The sequence below is a fragment of the Scylla paramamosain genome, unplaced genomic scaffold (genome assembly GCF_035594125.1).
Source record: "Scylla paramamosain isolate STU-SP2022 unplaced genomic scaffold, ASM3559412v1 Contig52, whole genome shotgun sequence".
In the NCBI taxonomy this organism is placed as follows: Eukaryota; Metazoa; Arthropoda; class Malacostraca; order Decapoda; family Portunidae; genus Scylla; species Scylla paramamosain.
Genome location: NW_026973717.1, coordinates 92501 through 112500, shown reverse-complemented (window position 1 = coordinate 112500; position 20000 = coordinate 92501). Strand labels below are relative to the sequence as shown.

General features: G+C 40.4%; 3 protein-coding genes across 3 annotated transcripts in view; 2 read left to right on the top strand and 1 right to left on the bottom strand.

Moving 5' to 3' along the window:
- Nucleotides 1-1304, top strand: part of LOC135098257 (uncharacterized) — a 5574-nt gene extending 4270 nt beyond the window's left edge. The window contains exon 7 of the mRNA XM_064000522.1: nucleotides 1197-1304. The gene's annotated coding sequence lies outside the window, so the exon portion shown is untranslated. The remainder of the gene's footprint in view (nucleotides 1-1196) is intronic.
- Nucleotides 1-19856, top strand: part of LOC135098256 (calpain-A-like) — a 20085-nt gene extending 229 nt beyond the window's left edge. Inside the window, exons 2-14 of the mRNA XM_064000521.1 lie at nucleotides 259-299; nucleotides 1197-1355; nucleotides 1588-1904; nucleotides 2710-2808; nucleotides 3594-3866; nucleotides 4533-4695; nucleotides 4931-5091; nucleotides 5685-5902; nucleotides 8272-8370; nucleotides 8775-8853; nucleotides 9274-9372; nucleotides 15211-15291; nucleotides 19826-19856. Of these exons, the coding sequence (XP_063856591.1) occupies nucleotides 259-299; nucleotides 1197-1355; nucleotides 1588-1904; nucleotides 2710-2808; nucleotides 3594-3866; nucleotides 4533-4695; nucleotides 4931-5091; nucleotides 5685-5902; nucleotides 8272-8370; nucleotides 8775-8805 (1561 nt within the window). The 3' untranslated portion in view covers nucleotides 8806-8853; nucleotides 9274-9372; nucleotides 15211-15291; nucleotides 19826-19856. The remainder of the gene's footprint in view (nucleotides 1-258; nucleotides 300-1196; nucleotides 1356-1587; nucleotides 1905-2709; nucleotides 2809-3593; nucleotides 3867-4532; nucleotides 4696-4930; nucleotides 5092-5684; nucleotides 5903-8271; nucleotides 8371-8774; nucleotides 8854-9273; nucleotides 9373-15210; nucleotides 15292-19825) is intronic.
- On the bottom strand, nucleotides 11402-14906 carry LOC135098255 (TBC1 domain family member 22B-like). The gene is made up of 5 exons (XM_064000520.1): nucleotides 14811-14906; nucleotides 13715-13898; nucleotides 12907-13089; nucleotides 12196-12419; nucleotides 11402-11539 (listed from the first exon to the last, which is right to left on the bottom strand). Exons 1-5 carry the CDS (start codon nucleotides 14904-14906, stop codon nucleotides 11402-11404), a joined length of 825 nt encoding a protein of 274 aa, XP_063856590.1.
- Nucleotides 19857-20000: the final 144 nt, after the last annotated feature.

Below are 20000 nucleotides of genomic sequence, written 5' to 3'. Positions count from 1 at the left end.
TGAGGTGTGGCTCCCCAAAATAGAATTACAAATGGTAGTCTGAGTTTACATGAACACTGGAGGGTGCTGTCAGGCCAAACCAGCCCCCCATCTGTGCCTATGCAGTGTCTGGCCAGGCACTAGTGTGTTTTGGGGGCTCAGACCAGCACATTCCCACTGTTTATCCATTGTTTGAGTTGATGCATTGTCTGGCCAGCCACTTGTGTGTATGTAGGGGACTCGGACAAGTTTATTTAATGTTCAGTGACCCGTTTGCAGGCACAGGGGTGTTGACAAGCTGGGTGTGCAGGAGATAGACAGTTAGAAAGGTTTACAGTTCAAATGCTACATGTATCTTAAAAATACAGATAATAAGTGGATAAATAGATTGAAATTAATATAAAATACCATTCTTTATTTAACACTTAACCAAACTTAACCAACATACACATACAGAGAATGAGTTAGTGCATGCAAAAATGAGAAAACATGCATAGACAAAAATAAATGAAGGTCAGAATGATGAGAGAGAGAAGGATGAGAGGAGGAAGAGATGAGGTAAGTGGGGAGACGAATGCTGAGAGAGAAAGAGATGAGAGAAGGAGAGAGTTGGTGTACAAATCTGGCTGTTGTAGCTGCCCAAGCTGAATAAAAAGATACAAGTTAATGGTATTTTCAAAGGACACATACCACTTATAGTTCAAAGAAGGGATGGATGCTGGAGATTAGTTCATGTTTTACTATTTTTATTTTAGCTTAGTGAAATGAAATTACTACGGCTTATTTGAATGAAGGAAAAATGTCTCTGGAGGGGATTGTGTCAGTGAGTAAAAAGGTTCACACACACACACACACACACACACACACACACACACACACACACACACACACACACACACACACACACACACACACACACACACACACACACACACACACACACACACACACACACACACAGACCTCATCACTTTATATAGCTAAAATATACACGTGACACAAATGTACAGATAATGATTCTCTCTCTCTCTCTCTCTCTCTCTCTCTCTCTCTCTCTCTCTCTCTCTCTCTCTCTCTCTCTCTCTCTCTCTCTCTCTCTCTCTCTCTCTCTCTCTCTCTCTCTCTCTCTCTCTCTCTCTCTCTCTCTCTCTCTCTCTCTCTCTTACACTCAAAATCACTCCAAATTCTCACTCTTTCACCCTCTCTCTCTCTCTCAGCAGTACACAGGAGACAAGGATGGGAGCTACTCTCCCCTCCCCCTCCAGGGTCGCCGCCCCCCTTCACTGCATTGAAGTTGTACCCAGGCTACACCCACTACACCTTCACAGCTCCCAGCACTGCAGTTATATACACACAGCCTTCCCCACAGCAATATGGTAAGTAGTAGTAGTAGTATTAGTAGTAGTAGTAGGATAACAATTTGTGGATTATTGAATGAAAAAATAAATAGATGGGTTGATAACAGCAATAACAGTAGTAGTAGTAGTAGTAGTAGTAGTAGTAGTAGTAGTAGTAGTAGTAGTAATAGTAGTAGTATCATTATTATTACTGATTCAAAAATAATAATGATGACCTAATTTAACCTCCCTCTCCCCCCACCCCCCATAGCTTACAACCAAGTGGCAGCCATCCCAGGGGGGGTCGTGGTGGCCAACCAGGGGGGAGCAACAACCCCCACCAACCCCCCCACAGGGATGTTCAGTTACCCTGGGTATGTGTACACCACCCTCTACTCCCCTTCCCCCTCCCCTGCCTCCACTATGTTCTTCCACCAGCAACACCACCAGCAGGAGGAGGAGGAGGAGGAGGAGGAGGAGGAGGAGGAGGAGGAGGAGGAGGAGGAGGAGGTATCAACAAGAGAAAGAGAAGAGGACACGTGTGGCTCCGGTCGGAACTCCTCGGGGAATTGCCGGCTCACCTCTGAAGTGAGTAAGAGGAATTGTTAAGGCTTATTTAGTTATTTCATCTATTTATTTTGAAGGGAACAGTCTTATTTTAAAGGGGCAGGGGGTAAGCAAAATGTACATGATATACATATGAAGGATTTCTTTTACTTATCAATTTTTTGCATTAACTATTGGACAGTCTCATTATGAAGGGGCTGTGGTGAACTAATGTATGCTGTGGGGCCTTGCTGTGTAGGTATGTGGCCAGCTGTGCTATGCCTAACCTGGGGTGTAATACAATGCTCCACAAGACTGTTCCTTTCCACCAGGTGGCAATGAGGCTAGGACCAGTGTCTTGCCAGGGTGTAGCGCTGCACCACACAGAGGACATCCGTTGCCCCATACACGCCACACCCTTTCTCCACAACTCTGTACATATATCTAAATATACATATTTTTATACCTTCATCTTTGACATTCACCTGAAAACCACAGAAACTCACCAAGAGTGACTTTACCTATCACACAAAGCTAACAAACTAATGAACAGTGTCCACCGGTAATTCATAATTAAAAAAAAACACTCTGGAACAACCCCTTAAACACCCCAACACACCTGCAAACACACAACAACACATTAAAAACACATTACAACATACAAACTCCTTCAAAACACACCATAATATCCTCAAACACTTCTAGACACACCACCACTACCACCACCACTACTACTACTACTACTACTACTACTACTACTACTACTACTACTACTACTACTACTACTACTACTACTACTACTACTACTACTACTACTACTACTACTAACAGCCCCTATATCTTACAGTTAAAGCGTACCAGCCAGCCTGCCCACCACACCCAAGTCAACAACCACTCTGTCGTCATTGCAGAAAAACACAATCAACATGACCTGTTCTCCCCTGAGGTAAGCCCCTGGGAGTGTGTGGGGGTCCTGTGGGTGTCTGGGGGTCTCCCAAGGGGTCCTGGGAGCTTGGGGGGGTCTGCAAGGTGTTATTGTGGGTAAATATTTAATCCTTCTATCCTGAGGTGGGTCTGGAAGATCCTAGTAATAACAATAATATAATATCTAACATACATACGTACATACATACACACAAACTCTCTCTCTCTCTCTCTCTCTCTCTCTCTCTCTCTCTCTCTCTCTCTCTCTCTCTCTCTCTCTCTCTCTCTCTCTCTCTCTCTCTCTCTCTCTCTCTCTCTCTCATGATTAACTGTACAATTCATAATAAATTTTTACATTACCTAGAAAAATAATGAATAAGTAAATAGATAAATAAATAAATAAATAAATGGATAAATAATAATAATAAAAAATAATAATAATAATAAGCACATTATAGGAACTTTTGTTGACATTATAAGAGAGAGAGAGAGAGAGAGAGAGAGAGAGAGAGAGAGAGAGAGAGAGAGAGAGAGAGAGATTTGTGTGTGTGTGTGTGTGTGTGTGTGTGAGTGTGCATTTGTGTGAAAGGCTATTTGCATGTACACTTTTGAATACACACACACACACACACACACACACACACACACACACACACACACACACACACACACACACACACACACACACACACACACACACACACACACACACACACACACACACACACATAATTATACTGCAGTTATATAAATACGTGTCCTCAAATATCTCTCAATAAAATATATTTTCCCCTTTTTCTCCTACAGCCTGACCCCAATGTGGTGGAGGCACGCTGTGACAATGGTCTGGTGCGTGGTCATGCTTACTCCATCACTCGCATCAAGTATTGTGACATCCAGACTCCAAGGGTGTCAGGCAAGATCCCTCTGGTGCGCATCCGTAACCCTTGGGGCAATGAAGCAGAGTGGGTTGGCCCCTGGAGTGACAAGAGTCAAGAATGGCAGTTCATTCCTCCTGAGGAGAAAGAAGAGATGGGTCTCACCTTTAAACATGATGGGGAGTTTTGGATGTCTTTCAAGGTTAGTGATAATACTCTGCCTCTTGGAAACTAATAATTTTTTTATTGTTACAGTATTTAGAACCTTCTTTATTGTACAGTATTTGTTTGATGTCTTCACGAAACTACATACATATTTTTATCATATTATGTAAATGTGAACACTTGTTCCATTAGAAATTAATAATGCTTTTAAATTGACAACATAGATTCAAAATGTATTTGTAGTGTAAGGTGAAGAATAAGTTGAAGGAAAAAGTAAGAAGGATTTTTTAAATTAGGCAAACAGAATTGATATGTACTGATTAAGAGTTTCAACAAGCATATTTTCATGTGATAGAAATATTTCTTCAGTACCTTTCTTGACCATGCAGAAAAGTTTAGGCTGTGCTGTTAATAAAGGTTTTCCCAAGGATTTTATTCATACTAGCAGAATGACCTGGTGTCGTCAAGATAAAATTGAATAACCTAACAGTTTTGGGTTGAAAGTAGTTAAGACATAACCTATGTCACTCCCTGGATCAAGTATCAGTCCAAATTTCATCACAGTCAGTTCAATGGTTTTTCTGTGAAAAGCAGACACACCTACACACAAACAGATAGATAGTGTGTTTTACTATGTAAGATGGCAAGAGAAAGAAAAAGAGAGAAAGATTCCCATATTGTTTCTAATTCATAACTTACTCAGGACTTCTTGACCAACTTCACCATGCTGGAGATGACCAACCTCAACCCAGACTCCCTGGAGGACGAGGACATCATCGGCTCCGTGCAGCACAAGTGGGAGATGAGTGTGTTTGAGGGAGCCTGGATCAGGGGCTCCTCATCTGGCGGATGTAGGAATTTCCTTGGTGAGTCTAACGGCCATTGGTTTGTGTTGTTTTATTAGTTATTATGCCCATTTTCACTGAAGAAATACTTGATAGTGTACATATCTGAGAATGTTAGTTTCTTGTTGTCCCATAGATCTTACCACAACTTCACCCACTATGTATCTACATATCTGAGACCTGTTAGTGCTTATGTCAAGGAACCTCTTGCATGATTAAACTTTTGGATTTACTTGTGTGACTTGTTTGTCAACAGATACATTCTGGCACAATCCTCAGTACAGAATCACTTTGACTGAGGTTGATGATGATGATGACAACAAGTGTACAGTGATTGTGGCACTGATGCAGAAGAATCGCCGTTCACAGAGGAAGCTTGGCTTAGAGTGCCTTACTATTGGCTTTGCAATTTATTATGTAAGTCAAGACTTCTGTAGTTGTGGAAGAAATTCACATGTGTAATGTATAACTTCATTCTCTCTCTCTCTCTCTCTCTCTCTCTCTCTCTCTCTCTCTCTCTCTCTCTCTCTCTCTCTCTCTCTCTCTCTCTCTCTCTCTCTCTCTCTCTCTCTCTCTCTCTCTCTCTCTCTCTCTCTCTCTCTCTCTCTCTCTCTCTCTCTCTCTTCTTCTTCTTCTTCTTCTTCTTCTTCTTCCTGTGGATCAAACCTTGTCTTTTTGTCATATCCCTCTGCTTTGTATTCATATTTAAAATGCTTAGCACTCACCTCATTATTTTCATCATTTCTTTCCTCATGACCACATCATTATGATTTGTTATACATGGCAATATGATGATAGTCAGACATAGCCTTAAATGCTGCTGGTGTGAAAAATATCTTCCTGTGAAATGGAAGGCCATATCATTAGAATATCATAGAGAGAGAGGACTGCAATGTGCAAAGACAACAAAGTCGAGATTCTTCCAACATGCCGACGCCTTTGAAGGAGTGATAAATAGCAGGCATCAGTAACTAGCTAAACTTACATATATTCACATTTTCACTCTACAGTTACGAGACCCAGATGGTGTTCCTCGGCCTTTAGATCTGAACTTCTTCAAGTATTCTGCCTCAGTGGCTCGTTCCCCATCCTTCATCAACACGAGGGAGGTGTCTTGTCGCTTCAAGCTGCCCCCTGGCACTTACTGCATTGTGCCATCCACCTTTGAGCCTAATGAAGAAGGAGAGTTCATTTTGAGAGTCTTCTCTGAAAAAGCCAATGAAATGGAGTAAGTGTTTATTGTCTCTCTCTCTCTCTCTCTCTCTCTCTCTCTCTCTCTCTCTCTCTCTCTCTCTCTCTCTCTCTCTCTCTCTCTCTCTCTCTCTCTCTCTCTCTCTCTCTCTCTCTCTCTCTCTCTCTCTCTCTCTCTCTCTCTCTCTCTCTCTCTCTCTCTCTCTCTCTCTCTCTCTCTCTCTCTCTCTCTCTCTCTCTCTCTCTCTCTCTCTCTCTCTCTCTCTCTCTCTCTCTCTCTCTCTCTCTCTCTCTCTCTCTCTCTCGCTTATATAATTTCACTGAAATGCAAAAGTATGTTGAATGAAAATCAATGATCTGAGTATGAATTTTACCAAGAGATGAAGGGTAAGACAACATGACTGAGGTTTTCAGATTGGTAAGACAGCTTAATTATAGAGTAACAAATCCAGACCACTCAATTTGCTCTCTTTAGAATCATGGAATGTGTGAAGTGGCCTGATTCATGTCTTCAAACTTATAAGTGGTTTTAACAAGGGATTATTAAATATCATAAATATCAAGAAAAGATTAGATGAATATATATATATATATATATATATATATATATATATATATATATATATATATATATATATATATATATATATATATATATATACGGGAGGTAGGAGAAAAACACAGGTGTATGGAGTTGAGTTTACTCCCGACCAGTTTCCTACAGCTTCTTCAGCTGAAGAAGCTGTAGGCAAAACTGGTCAGGAATAAACTCAACTCCATACACCTGTGTTTTCCTCCTACCTCCCCCTCCAAGTTGTCTAAATGTCTGAACAATAATAACAATAATAATAAAAATAATAATAATGTCAAAAAGTGCAGACAGAATTTGGCAAGAGTAGTATGACACAGACAGGAAATTACCTGATAAGAAATTAACAAATCCACAGATTAAGAATGTGAAAAGAATTAGGAATAATGTTTCAAGATAACTTATCATCAGACACACTTAAAAACAGGTTCAGAGGAAAGACATAAGCCAAGGAAAATGATCAGGGACTGCCACGTGTAAGCCTGGTCGCTTCTTGCAGCTTCCCTTATTTCTTATGTTATGTTCTTATAAGAACGACATTCAGTTAGATGAAACAATTTCCATGATCCATCCAAAACTGGAATATTCAACAATCATATGGTCATCATACTGAGAGAGACCATAAGGAACATAAACAGAATATGAAGAGCATCAACCAAGATAGTGAAGAAAGATTAGCAAAAAATAAATAAATAAATAAACAAATAAATAAATACGTAAAATAATAAAATAAATAAATAAATAAATACATGAAAAGGGGAAATCATATAATATCCAAGGCATCAAAGAAATTCCAAGATGACAGATTTTATATATATATATATATATATATATATATATATATATATATATATATATATATATATATATATATATATATATATATATATATATATATATATATATATATATATATATATATATATATATATATATATATATATATATATATATATATATATATATATATTTTTTTTTTTTTTTCTTTTTTTTTGTGATTCAAGAGATACAAGATACAGCAAGAAATTCAAATGACTGTTCATATGAAAGATATCAATGAATACAATTTTTCTCATAGCAACGCTGAAACTTGGATTGAACACCTTGGATACAAAGTAGTCCACATTAGGAATATTAAACACTTGAAAGCCAAACAGGACATTACTGGATATAAATATGTGTCAGTACAAGCACTATTCTTTTCCTGTATGTCAAAACTGGGGAAATACACACTCACACACACAACATTGTATCTAATTAGGGCTATCTACACTTGCTCTTGTCTTTTGTTTCCTTCCTCTTCTCCCCTGATCTCTTTTTTTTTTTTCTCCTCTTTTCTTTTTCAAATTGGTAAGGTGTGTGTGTGTGTGTGTGTGTGTGTGTGTGTGTGTGTGTGCCTAAGTTCTCTCCACAACCCAACATTTTCTATCACTTCCATCTCCTCCCAGTTAATTTCTTTAGTGTTGAAGTCACCTACTAAGAACACTTTGTCACTTTTCCTTATCATTTCCTCTATGCTATTTCTTGTTTTTAGTTGCATAGTTTTATATCTACTGGTCTCCCATGCATTAGTTTTTGGTGATACATAAGTCATGATAACTTTCCTTTTTTCACTTCCTTTGATCTTAATCACAATACTCAAAGTTTCCACCATTCCATCACCATATTCCACTTCCTCAACAACAATATCCTCTTTTACCAATATCATCACTCCTCCTCCCTTTCCTACTACTACTACTACTACTACTACTACTACTACTACTACTACTACTACTACTACTACTACTACTACTACTAACAGCCCCTATATCTTACAGGAAAAGCGTACCAGCCAGCCTGCCCACCACACCCAAGTCAACAACCACTCTGTCGTCACTGCAGAAAAACACAATCAACATGACCCGTTCTCCCCTAAGGTAAGCTCCTGGGGGTGTGTGCGGGTCCTAGGGGTGTCTGGGGATCTTCTAAGGGGTCCTGGGAGCTTGGGGAGGGTCTGCGAGGTGTTATTGTGGGTGAATATTTAATCCTTCTATCCTGAGGTGGCCTGTGGAGGTGTGTGGGTCTTGTGGGTGTGGGGGTCTTCTAAGGGGGTCCTGTGAGCTTGAGGAGGGTCTGAGAAGTCTTTTTGTGGGTAAATAGTTAATCTTTCAATGTTGAGGAAGCCCCTGGAGGTGTGTGGGGGTCCTGAAGGTGTGCGGGTGTCCTAGGGGACACCCGCACACCATAAACTGACACTGTTATCTTGTTCTGTGTGTCTGTAATTAGTATGAAGTTGTCAGCAATGGTGGAAGTCTAATTAATGAGTTTGTTTTTCTTCCAGACTCAAAGGGTTCTCAATGCAACACTGCTGATTTCAAGATACTGACAAGAACTGACTGTCACCTTGCTATGTCCAACAGGTGTGTATGTGTGTGTGTGTGTGTGTGTGTGTGTGTGTGTGTGTTTACCGAGTGGTTTATGGGAGGGTAGTAATCTTAAGGCAGGACTCATTTTGTGGGTGGCTTGCTTGTGACTTGCCTTATCTTCTACTCTTATGTTAATAGCCTCTGTAACTTGCTGGGGGAAGGCACCACCAGTCTGCCCACCCCTTAAACACCCCAACACATCTGCAAACACACAACAACACATTAAAAACACATTACAACATACAAACTCCTTCAAAACACACCAAAATATCCTCAAACACTTCTAGACACACTACCACTACTACTACTACTACTACTACTACTACTACTACTACTACTACTACTACTACTACTACTACTACTACTACTACTACTACTACTAGTACTACCACTAACAGCCCCTATATCTTACAGGAAAAGCGTACCAGCCAGCCTGCCCACCACACCCAAGTCAACAACCACTCTGTCGTCACTGCAGAGAAACACAATCAACATGACCCGTTCTCCCCTGAGGTAAGCCGCTGGGGGTGTGTGGGGGTCTTCTAAGGGATCCTGGGAGCTTGAGGAAGGTCTGAGAGGTCTTCTTGTGGGTAAATAGTTAATCTTTCAATCTTGAGGAAGCCCGTGGAGGTGTGTTGGGGTCTTGTGGGTGTGGAGGTCTTCTAAGGGATCCATGGAGCTTGAGGAGGGTGTGAGAGGTCTTCTTGTGGGTAAATAGTTAATCTTTCAATCTTGAGGAAGCCCCTGGAGGTGTGTGGGGAGAGAGAGAGAGAGAGACTTGCCAAGCATTTAAAAATGTTAACTACAAATTAGAGAAAAAAAAACATATTTTAAATAAAACTTAAAACACAAAATTAAATCTCATTAAATCGGTCTTATTGTAATTTGAACAGTGGATATATGCAACTAAATTTATAATGCTGATGGTAAATTTTAAAGGTTTATCTGCATTTTGGGGAAAGAAGGTTAGTTTAGTTAGGTCAGGAGATTAAAAAGAAATAATATAGATATGTTAATAGCAGATTTAGTGGTGGCCCCCAGGGTTATATTATTCATCTCTTTTTTGCCTTCCAGATGACTATGTTGGTAACAGAACTCTGGCAGGAAGAGGTGACGTTGCCTCGGACATTCAGAGTGAGGGAGACCTTTGCAGAGGACACAGAAGGTATGTGTCAATTTTGTTATTACTGGCTCACTGTTCTCTTGTGATATATATGTGTGTATTAGTGGGTAGGGGTATTAGACCCCTTCAAAGGGGGTCCTGGGAGCTTGAGGAGGGTCTGAGAGGTCTTTTTGTGGGTAAATAGTTAATCTTTCAATCTTGAGGAAGCCCCTGGAGGTGTGTGTGGGGAGAGAGAGAGAGAGAGACTTGCCAAGCATTTAAAAACATTAACTACAAATTAAAGAAAAAAACTGATATTTTAAATAAAACTCCAAACACAACATTCAATCTCATTAAATTGGTCTTATTGTAATTTGAACAGTGGATATATGCAACTAAATTTATAATGCTGATGGTAAATTTTAAAGGTTTATCTGCATTTTGGGGAAGCAAGGTTAGTTGCAATTATCTTTCATTGCTCAGGATTCCTGAGCAATGAAAGATAATTGCAAGTACACATAGCAGTGAAAAACATAAGACAAACTATTTCTCTGAGAAGGATTATGTTTTAATTCACCTCTTATTTCTCATTTTAACTAAATTTGTTTCAGCTTATGTTTCTGGACATATTTTTAGTTACTTTAGGCAGATTATGAAAGATTTGATGCCTCTTGTCTGCTGGTTCTATCCAGTCAACTATAATACTATCTGTGGTATCATTATATGTAAATTCATAAGTAAGTTTCCAAATGCAGAACTCATCTGTTCCTCAGCAGTATGAAACACACGCACACATACACACGCACACACACACAGTCACAGTTGCGGGTGAGGCTACCAGTGTTGTGTGGAGCTGTGAATCGTGTCTGTACTGGGTAACACGGCACAATCTGGCTCCACCTCACACTTTTTTCACAATTCTCCCCTCACCTCGTCATCTCTCACAAAACACTAATACCACTCACTCCAGCACCCTTGTACCTGGCATTTCCTGGTGTTTTGTGGTGTTTATTGATGTTTTTTTTCAGTATTCTGGGTGTTTTAGTGTTTATTATTGTGTTTTTTTAATATTTCTTGTTTTTTTTTATATGGTATGATGCTTTTAATTAAATTTTCTAAGGTATTTTTTTTTATGAACATTTTCTTGTTAATTTCTCTGGTGTTTTCTTGTTTCTATTTTTTGCTTATATTTTCTGGTGCATTCTGGGTATTATTCTTGGTAACACCTGCTGTTTAAAATTATATTCTCTCGTTTCTCACTAATATCTGGTACGTTCTGGGCATTTTTCTGGTAAAACCCATTAATTTCCTGCGTTTTAAATATTTCCTTGCGTTCCCCATTAATTTTCAGTAGGTTTTGGCTATTTTGGTGACATTTGGTGGATTCTGTTTGTTTCTATGGTTTCCTGGTGTTGCTCCACTGTTGTGCTGGGTGTGGCATCACTTCTGAGGTGTCTGGAGGTGGTTTGGCGCATCAGCAAATGTGTACTTCAACCTGAATGCCTCGGCCACCAGCAGACTGATCTCCGTGTCTGACCAAGAGGATGTTGGCAGATTCTGAAGCAGCAGCATTAAGCCCTGTGGGAGTGACCTTATGTTAGATTAGTTAGGTTTAGTTAGGTGAACTCCACTGGACTCTAGTGGTAGGGAATAGTTTCAATGTGGGGCAGGGGAGGTTAAGTTAGGTTAGGTTAGGAGGAAAGATTTATGTATAGCCTTCAGATATGTAGTAGCAGTATTAGTCACTGTTGGTGTTAGGTTAGGTTAGGAGAAGGAAAGGTGTGCGACTGCTCACTTCATACAGAATGATAAATAAGCACAGCCTTCACACACTCGCTGGCCTAGACCCTCGGAAGTCAGTCAGTCATTGACCCTCGGAACCAGTCATTCATCCCTTTCTCTGGTAAACTCTGGAACTCCCTGCCTGCTTCTGTATTTCTACCTTCCTATGACTTGAATTCTTTCAAGAGGGAGGTTTCAAGACACTTATTCATCAAGTTTTGACCACTGCTTTGACCCTTTTATGGGACTGGCATTTCAGTGGGCATATTTTTTTAATGGATTTTTGTTACCCTTGGCCAGTGTCCTTCCTACATAAAAAAACCCTCACTTGAAAGTCCCTCTCTGGTTCATGAGGTGCTGGCAAAAATAGCTGAGGAACACAACACACACACACACACACACACACACACACACACACACACACACACACACACACACACACACACACACACCTGGAAATCCCTCTGGTTCATGAGGTGCTGGGAGAAGTAGGTGAGGAACGCAGCACACACATAGAGCACGAAGTGGGAGAAGCCGTCAGGTTCAGCGTGCAGTGTGTCCCAGAGCCTGACGGTGCAGCCTAGGGGCATCTCCCTCATTAGCAAGTTGTTGAACCATCGGAAGGAAAATTGAAGGTAGTCTATCTCATGTCTGGCCAAGTGCTGGTGGAGATTGACTGTGGAAAGATGGATTGAGTTAGGATTAAGTTGCACACACACACACACACACACACACACACACACACACACACACACACACACACACACACACACACACACACACACACACACACACACACACACACACACAACCAGATTACTACAGAGACAAAGAGAGGCTGGATATTTCAGAGAGCACAAGAATAACTGAGAAACACACACACACACATGCACACACACACGCACGCGCACACACACACACACACACACACACACACACACACACACACACACACACACACACACACACACACACACACACACACACACACACACACACACACACACACACACACACACACACACACAACCAGATTACTACAGAGACAAAGAGAGGCTGGATACTTAAGAGAACACAAGAATAACTGAGAAACACACACACACACACACACACACACACACACACACACACACACACACACACACACACACACACACACACACACACTATACTCTTCATAAGTTCGCCGAGCTGTTGCACTTTGCTTTGAATGCCTGGCTGTGCAAAAGTGTAGTTGTCTTGTATTCCATCCAGCAGCTTTGACATACACCAGAAGCTGTCTGCCTCCACCACCGCCCGCTGCTCCGCTTCAATCTTCTCCACCTCGTATGTGTCCAGGCTCTCCTCTGATTGGTGAACGGATGCATGGATAGGTTAGGTTTGGCAATAAAGTAATCTTTTTGAATGCCTAGTGTCTTCTTTGCTAATAGATTGATTGATAGATAGATAGATTGATAGATTGATGGATGGATAGGTTAGGTAATACTATAATCTTCTCTCTTCTAACAAAATAAACTGATGGATAGATAAACTGATAGATATTTGGTACCATATTTTGAAACACTTCTGTGCTGTACTTCCTCTGTTTTCAAAAAGGCTCTAGATGAAGCTGTACATGTTTTTAAGTGTGTTTTTCATGATTCTAGTGACAGATTAACAAGACTTGTACATTATTAACAGGAGAAGCACTCTTGAAAACTGGCTAATCATCTCCTTGACCTTGAAAAACAGTCTTGATAAATGAGCAAAGCATTTTTAAGTGTTTTTAAAATTGTGGTAACAGATTAACAAGAGTTCTACATTATGAACAGGAGAAACACTCTTGAGAACACAGCTAATTATCCCTCTGTGACTCTGGAAAAGTCTAGATGGGAGAGAAGGAACAAGAAAGCAGAGCATTACAGAATAGGCCCTTACAAGACAAGAACTTAATCTAAATCCCAAAGTAGGAAAAGACATTGAAAACCTCACCTTTAGGAACCACCTCATGAAGGAAGACGATGAAGAAGGGTGTGACAAGGTTGTTGATCCCCTGCACGTAACCTGAGGCAGGGTGACGGATGGCCCAGATGTACAGAATGCGCTCAAACATTTCTTGTACGATTGTTTGTTGGAACAACGGAATCAGGGGAGACATGCGTGGGATGTCAATGTGAATCTGTGGAGAGACGTGGGTTTGGTGAGACTAGGTTAAGTTTGGTTAGGTTATGTTAAGTTTGGTTAGGTTAGGTTAGGTTAAGTTTGGTTAGGTTAGGTTAAGTTAGGTTTGGTTAGGTTAGGTTAAGTTAAGTTTGGTTAGGTTAGGTTAAGTTAGGTTAAATTCGGTTAGGTTAGGTTAAGTTAAGTTTGGTTAAGTTAAGTTTGGTTTGGTTAGGTTGGGTTAGGTTAAGTTTGGTTTGGTTAGGTTGGGTTAGGTTAAGTTTGGTTAGGTTAAGTTAGGTTTGGTTAGGTTAAGTTTGGTTTGGTTTGGTTAGGTTTGGTTTGCTAAGGTTATGTTAGGTTAGGTTAGATGAGATCAGTAGAGAGGAGAATACTTGCTTTTGTGGTCTCTATATTACAAGGATAGAGATCTTAGTCAGTATATAAAAGAATGACTGAAAAGATACACCAGGTGACAAATATTCCTATGACAGGAGAATGAAGCTTTTAAACTGATATACACACACATAGAAAATAAAGAAAAAGAGAGAGAAAAAAATATTGAAAGAAAAAAAAACAGGAAAGGAAGATTATCAACACACACACACACACACACACACACACACACCTGTCTAAAGGTATCTTGGTGGATATCCTCGTGCCTCGTGCCATAGTACTGGTCCACAAAACTCCATTATTCCTCTCGTTTCCTTCGCAGCGTGTCCTCTCATCTCTCTGAGTTTGCTGGGAGGTAGCCCTGAGAGAGAGAGAGAGAGAGAAATTAATGTGTTTTTTTTTTTTTTTTTATATTACTAAAAATTAACAGACAAACAAAAACATTCATAACTTCACTAGTACTACCTAACACACACACATACATACACACATACATACATACATTTAATTACCTCCAAGCCACAGCACGGACTTGTGAGGGAATGCCAGACCAAGACAGTTTCCGCAGCTCCGGCAGGGAAGTGTTGGCTGCGTTGATCACCTCCAGGAACTTCTCTGTCCTTACCATGTCGCGCTCACTGTCTGCGGGGAGAGAGAGAATGTGAGAGAGAGAGAGAGAGAGAGAGAGAGAGAGAGAGAGAGAGAGGGTTAGATAGAGAAGGAGAGAAAGCATTATGACATCACAATAATTAAAAAAAACATTTAAAACATAGATGGATAAATCATTAGTACTACTACTACTACTTCTACTACTACTACTACTACTACTACTACTACTACTACTACTACTACTACTACTACTACTACTACTACTACTATTTCTACTACTACTAGCATCAGTAATACTAATAATAATTTCTTTTGTATTGCAGAGGTGAACCAGGCCAACACAAGACAGATGGGATGCAAGAACACTGTTGACACATCAATACTTCATACAAGGCAATAAAGCGGTATTTATCATCATGCTTTAGTGTATTAGAGCATTGTATAAGCCACAACACATACATACACTGCCATGTACACCCTCTGTACATCATATGAGGCAACACAGCTATGTATTATCTTGCTTCAATGTATAAGGCCAATGGGAGAGGGAGGACTACTACTACTACTATTACTATAACCAGCAAGAGAGAGAGAGAGGTGGTGGACAGACTAAATATAACAGGCCAATGGGAGAGGGAGGACTACTACTACTACTACTACTACTACTACTACTACTACTACTACTACTACTACTACTACTACTACTTCTTCCTCTTCTTCTAATACTGTTGCTACTATTACTAGTACTGCTGCTGCTGTTACCGGAAGTGTTGACAGGGTCCTGGGGGTCACGGCAGCGGAGGGGTCAAGTCTGGAGAGTGGCAGACTGCCCTCCACACCTACATTAATAATAACAACAACAACAGCAATAATAATAACGAAAGCCTGAAATCTGGATGCATTTTTATTTGTTTATTTATTTATTTATCTTTTTCGGTCAACAACAAAAGCTACCTTTGATTTTTAAGCTCTTCTTTTTAATTTTGTTCATTTTTTTCTTTCTTTCTTTCTTTTACTTCTTTTTTCTTTTGTGTTTTTTAGCATGATTTAATTTTTTGCTTCTTTTTACCTTCTGTGTGCAAACCCAAGTAAACAAATTGAATAAATATCATGGCTTCTGACTGCAGCAACAACAACAACAACCATCACCATCACCACCATCCACCTAATACAAGAGTTATCCAGCATTCTCAATATTTCACCACTAATCTATCCACCTCACTAATACAACATTTAACCAGTATTCTCAATCTTTCACCACTATTCTGTCCACCTCACTAATACAAGAGTTCACCAGTATTCTCAATATTTCACCACTATTCTGTCCACCTCCCTAATACAAGAGTTAATCAGTATTTCAAGGATGACCTTTGACCTAAAGGGACCTTAGTAGGCCTTTATATATATATATATATATATATATATATATATATATATATATATATATATATATATATATATATATATATATATATATATATATATATATATATATATATATATATATATATTTATATATATATATAATATATATATATATATATATATATATATATATATATATATATATATATATATATATATATATATATATATATATATATATATATATATTATGTTACTCTAGCACTGGCTTGTATAAATGAATAAATAAATCTGTCTCTCTCACTTCCCTAAGGCTTGATGATTGAAAAGAATGGATTACAATAATATTGAGTTAGTACAAGCCTTTAATAGTACCCAATAGTACAAAAAATAATACAAAAAAATATTATGAGTTAGGACACACATTAGGACAGTAATCAGTGTGTCATTTTACCTGATACTATATGTTAATAGATTCTGTTTCACACAATCTCTGTTAAATCAATACCTGGAAGTCCTGTACACACACACACACACACACACACACACACACACACACACACACACACACACACACACACACACACACACACACACACACACACACACACACACACACACACACACACACCAGGGGAGGAACAGTGCAAGCTGTAAGCCGGCATCTCGTCCACGACCTCCTGCTGCAGTGGCGGAGAGTGGGAGGCGTGTGGAGGCTGGTGGTGGTGGTGGTGGTGGTGAAGGTGATGATGGTGGGGGGGGGTGCAGCTCTGGCAGGCTCTGGGAGGGTGAGTTTGCCAGCAGCTGACCCGACCGGTGGCTGTTGATGACACTGAGGGCGGCCGACTGCACCATCCGAGTCGAGATTTTAACGTCTGTGTGTGCGCGTGTCGAGATTACTGTGCTATATCTACCAATAGCTTTCTCTCCCCAGTAACCGTACATACCAATATCTACTCATAACAGTCTACCAGCACTCCTTAGCACCTGCACATGACACCACTGCAACACCGTTACCTGATATGACGCAGAATTCGTCATCACCACAGTCCCATGCATCATTTACAGACTCCTGGTAGTCTTGGAAGCTGTCGGTAGTCTCTGGTTTGCGTGGCCCCCCCTCCTTCCTTGGGCTGGACCTGTTGTGGGTGAATATTGCTTAGTTTGTGAGATTAATTCAGAGGAAACCAGTATTAGAAGAGGGATATCACAAAAACATTAAGATTAAGAGAGAGAGAGGAAGGAAAAGAACAAGAATTTAAGTAAGAAGAGAGAGGAGGAAAGTAAAAATTAAGGGAAGTAGAAGAGGAGAGAAAAATCAGAAGAAAAAGAAGCAAAGGAAAAAAAGAGGAAGAAGAAAAGGAATCAAGAAAAAGAAAAGGAAAAACAACAACCACCATCACCACCAATGAAAACAATGAAATGACACGTAAACATAATAATGATGTATGTGATATCTCTAAGTATTTCATAGCAGCATGTAAGGATTAGAAAAAAAAAAACATAATAAGACTGAAAATAGTGAATGCCTTTTCAAATGTTTGTCATATACAAAAATGAAAAAAAATAAAAGAAAACAACAAGCAGGCATATTAAATAAACTACATAGTATTTATAAAACTAGAAGCCAATGAAAAATAGCTAGGAAATAGATAAATACTAGCAAAGAAATGTAATTATCAAGTATTATAAGTAAACAAAATAAAACAACACGTAGATAGATCCAATAAAGTACACAGATTAATTTTCAAACTAGAAACCACTGAGAAATAGTATAAATAACAAATAGCAAACAAAAAGATGCCCAAATTCAATGTTGACAAAATAGACGCTGAGAAGCTTGAGAGACGGGCTGTAACGCTCTTTCCGGGAGTAGTTTTGTGTGTTTTACGGTGAAACTAAAGGTGAGTTATGGATTTTTAGCATGACCATAGTATTGTGAGTGTGTGGAGTAGCGGTGGTGGTGGTGGCGTGGCTAGTAATTACAGTAGAGAGACTGGAAGAACGATAAATGAAATTGTGGCAGTCGAATGTTGTGGGCGAGGTAGTAATGGTGGTGAATATTTACGGTAGAGATTGTGGCGGACATACAGACGCACGCTAAGCCCTCAGGGCTGTTTTCCAAGACCACAGATGCCTTAATGGGTTCTCAAGAGTGTCTCTCCTGTTAGTAATGGAATTGTGTTGATGTGAAACTAGAATCGTAAAAATGCACTTCAAATTTCGTTACCTTCCACTTGCCCGCCTAGCCAGCCAGCCAGCCCGCCAGCCCGCCCGCCCACCACCTATCCACCTATCCACTTATCCATCCAGGTTGGGTTATTCAGCATTGCAATAATGATGTTGAGAATGCCAGGCAGACGTGAACACAGGTTAATTCAGTTCATTCCCAAATAGAGGTAAGCCCTGTTGTTGACTTCTCGTTGTTGTGAGGCCAACGCGCTGGGCCGCCAACCTGTCGGCCTGGGTGACGCGTGAAGGGCGGCGTGGTGTTGGTGGTGGTGTCTTGGCCCTGTGGTGTCCCTAGCCTTCATGTCATTGTGATTGGTGAAATAGATGACCTCCATTACTTTTTCATCTTCCTGAGGTCACTTGCTGGTACCTCTGTGTCACCACGCTTAGGTCAGTTTTTTTTTTTTTCAATTTTATGTAGGAGTGACACTGGCCAAGGGCAACAAAAATCCAATAAGAAAATATGCCCACTGAAATGCCAGTGCCATAAAAGTGTCAAAGCAGTGGTCAAAAATTGATGAATAAGTGTCTTGAAATCTCCCTCTTGAAGGAATTCAAGTCATAGGAAGGTGGAAATACAGAAGCAGGCAGGGAGTTCCAGAGTTTACCCTGCCTCCCCTGTTCTTGCATTACTGGGCTGCTGGACAGGTGGCACAGCCTCATGTGTGCCCTGTCTGTCCAGCACCCTGGCTATCCTTGTGGATGGGCTGGGCACACACTGAGACACAGCACACAGCAAGGGTGTAAACTGCACCTCACTGCTTTAAATATGAGTGTACAGGTTGAGAGGCAAGGCAGCACAGCACAGCACAGCACAGCATGGCAGCTCCTTAACAACACAGCCAGTCTCTGTGTGATGTTCATTGTGTCTTGAGCATTGTATCCTTGACAAACGTGGCGTACTGAGCACATCTTCACATTGTTCTTGCCTTAATGTGAAGTATTAATGTATTACACCTCACAAGTGTAGCCACGTGGCCCCTGTGTGTTCCCGTACCTGGTGATCTCAGGAACAGTTTCAGATTTCATCACAAATATTAATAACTGCAGCAATACTTCACACATGACCGGGGCTGATTAGTGGGTGAGTCAGCGCCTGAACCAGCCCATCACCCAGCAGGTTGAGGCCACAAGCAGCCCAGCCCAGCATCAATAAGACCAACACCAGGGCTTACTCACCCCTAGACACAACAGCAAGACTAGTCAGAACTGAGCCGTAACACCTGTGTCTCTCTTCACCTCCACAATTATTAACATTCTTTCATTTATTGATATATTTACTGGTACATTACTTACATTACTGGTACATGAAAATTACTAATGTTGCTTTTATTCCGACAGGCTACCACCACCATGACCACCATGACCACCACCACCACCATGACCACCGCCACCACCACCACCACCATGACCACCGCCACCACCACCACCACCACCACCACCACCACCACCACCACCACCACCACCACCACCACCACCACCACCACCACCACCACCACCACCACCACCACAGCAC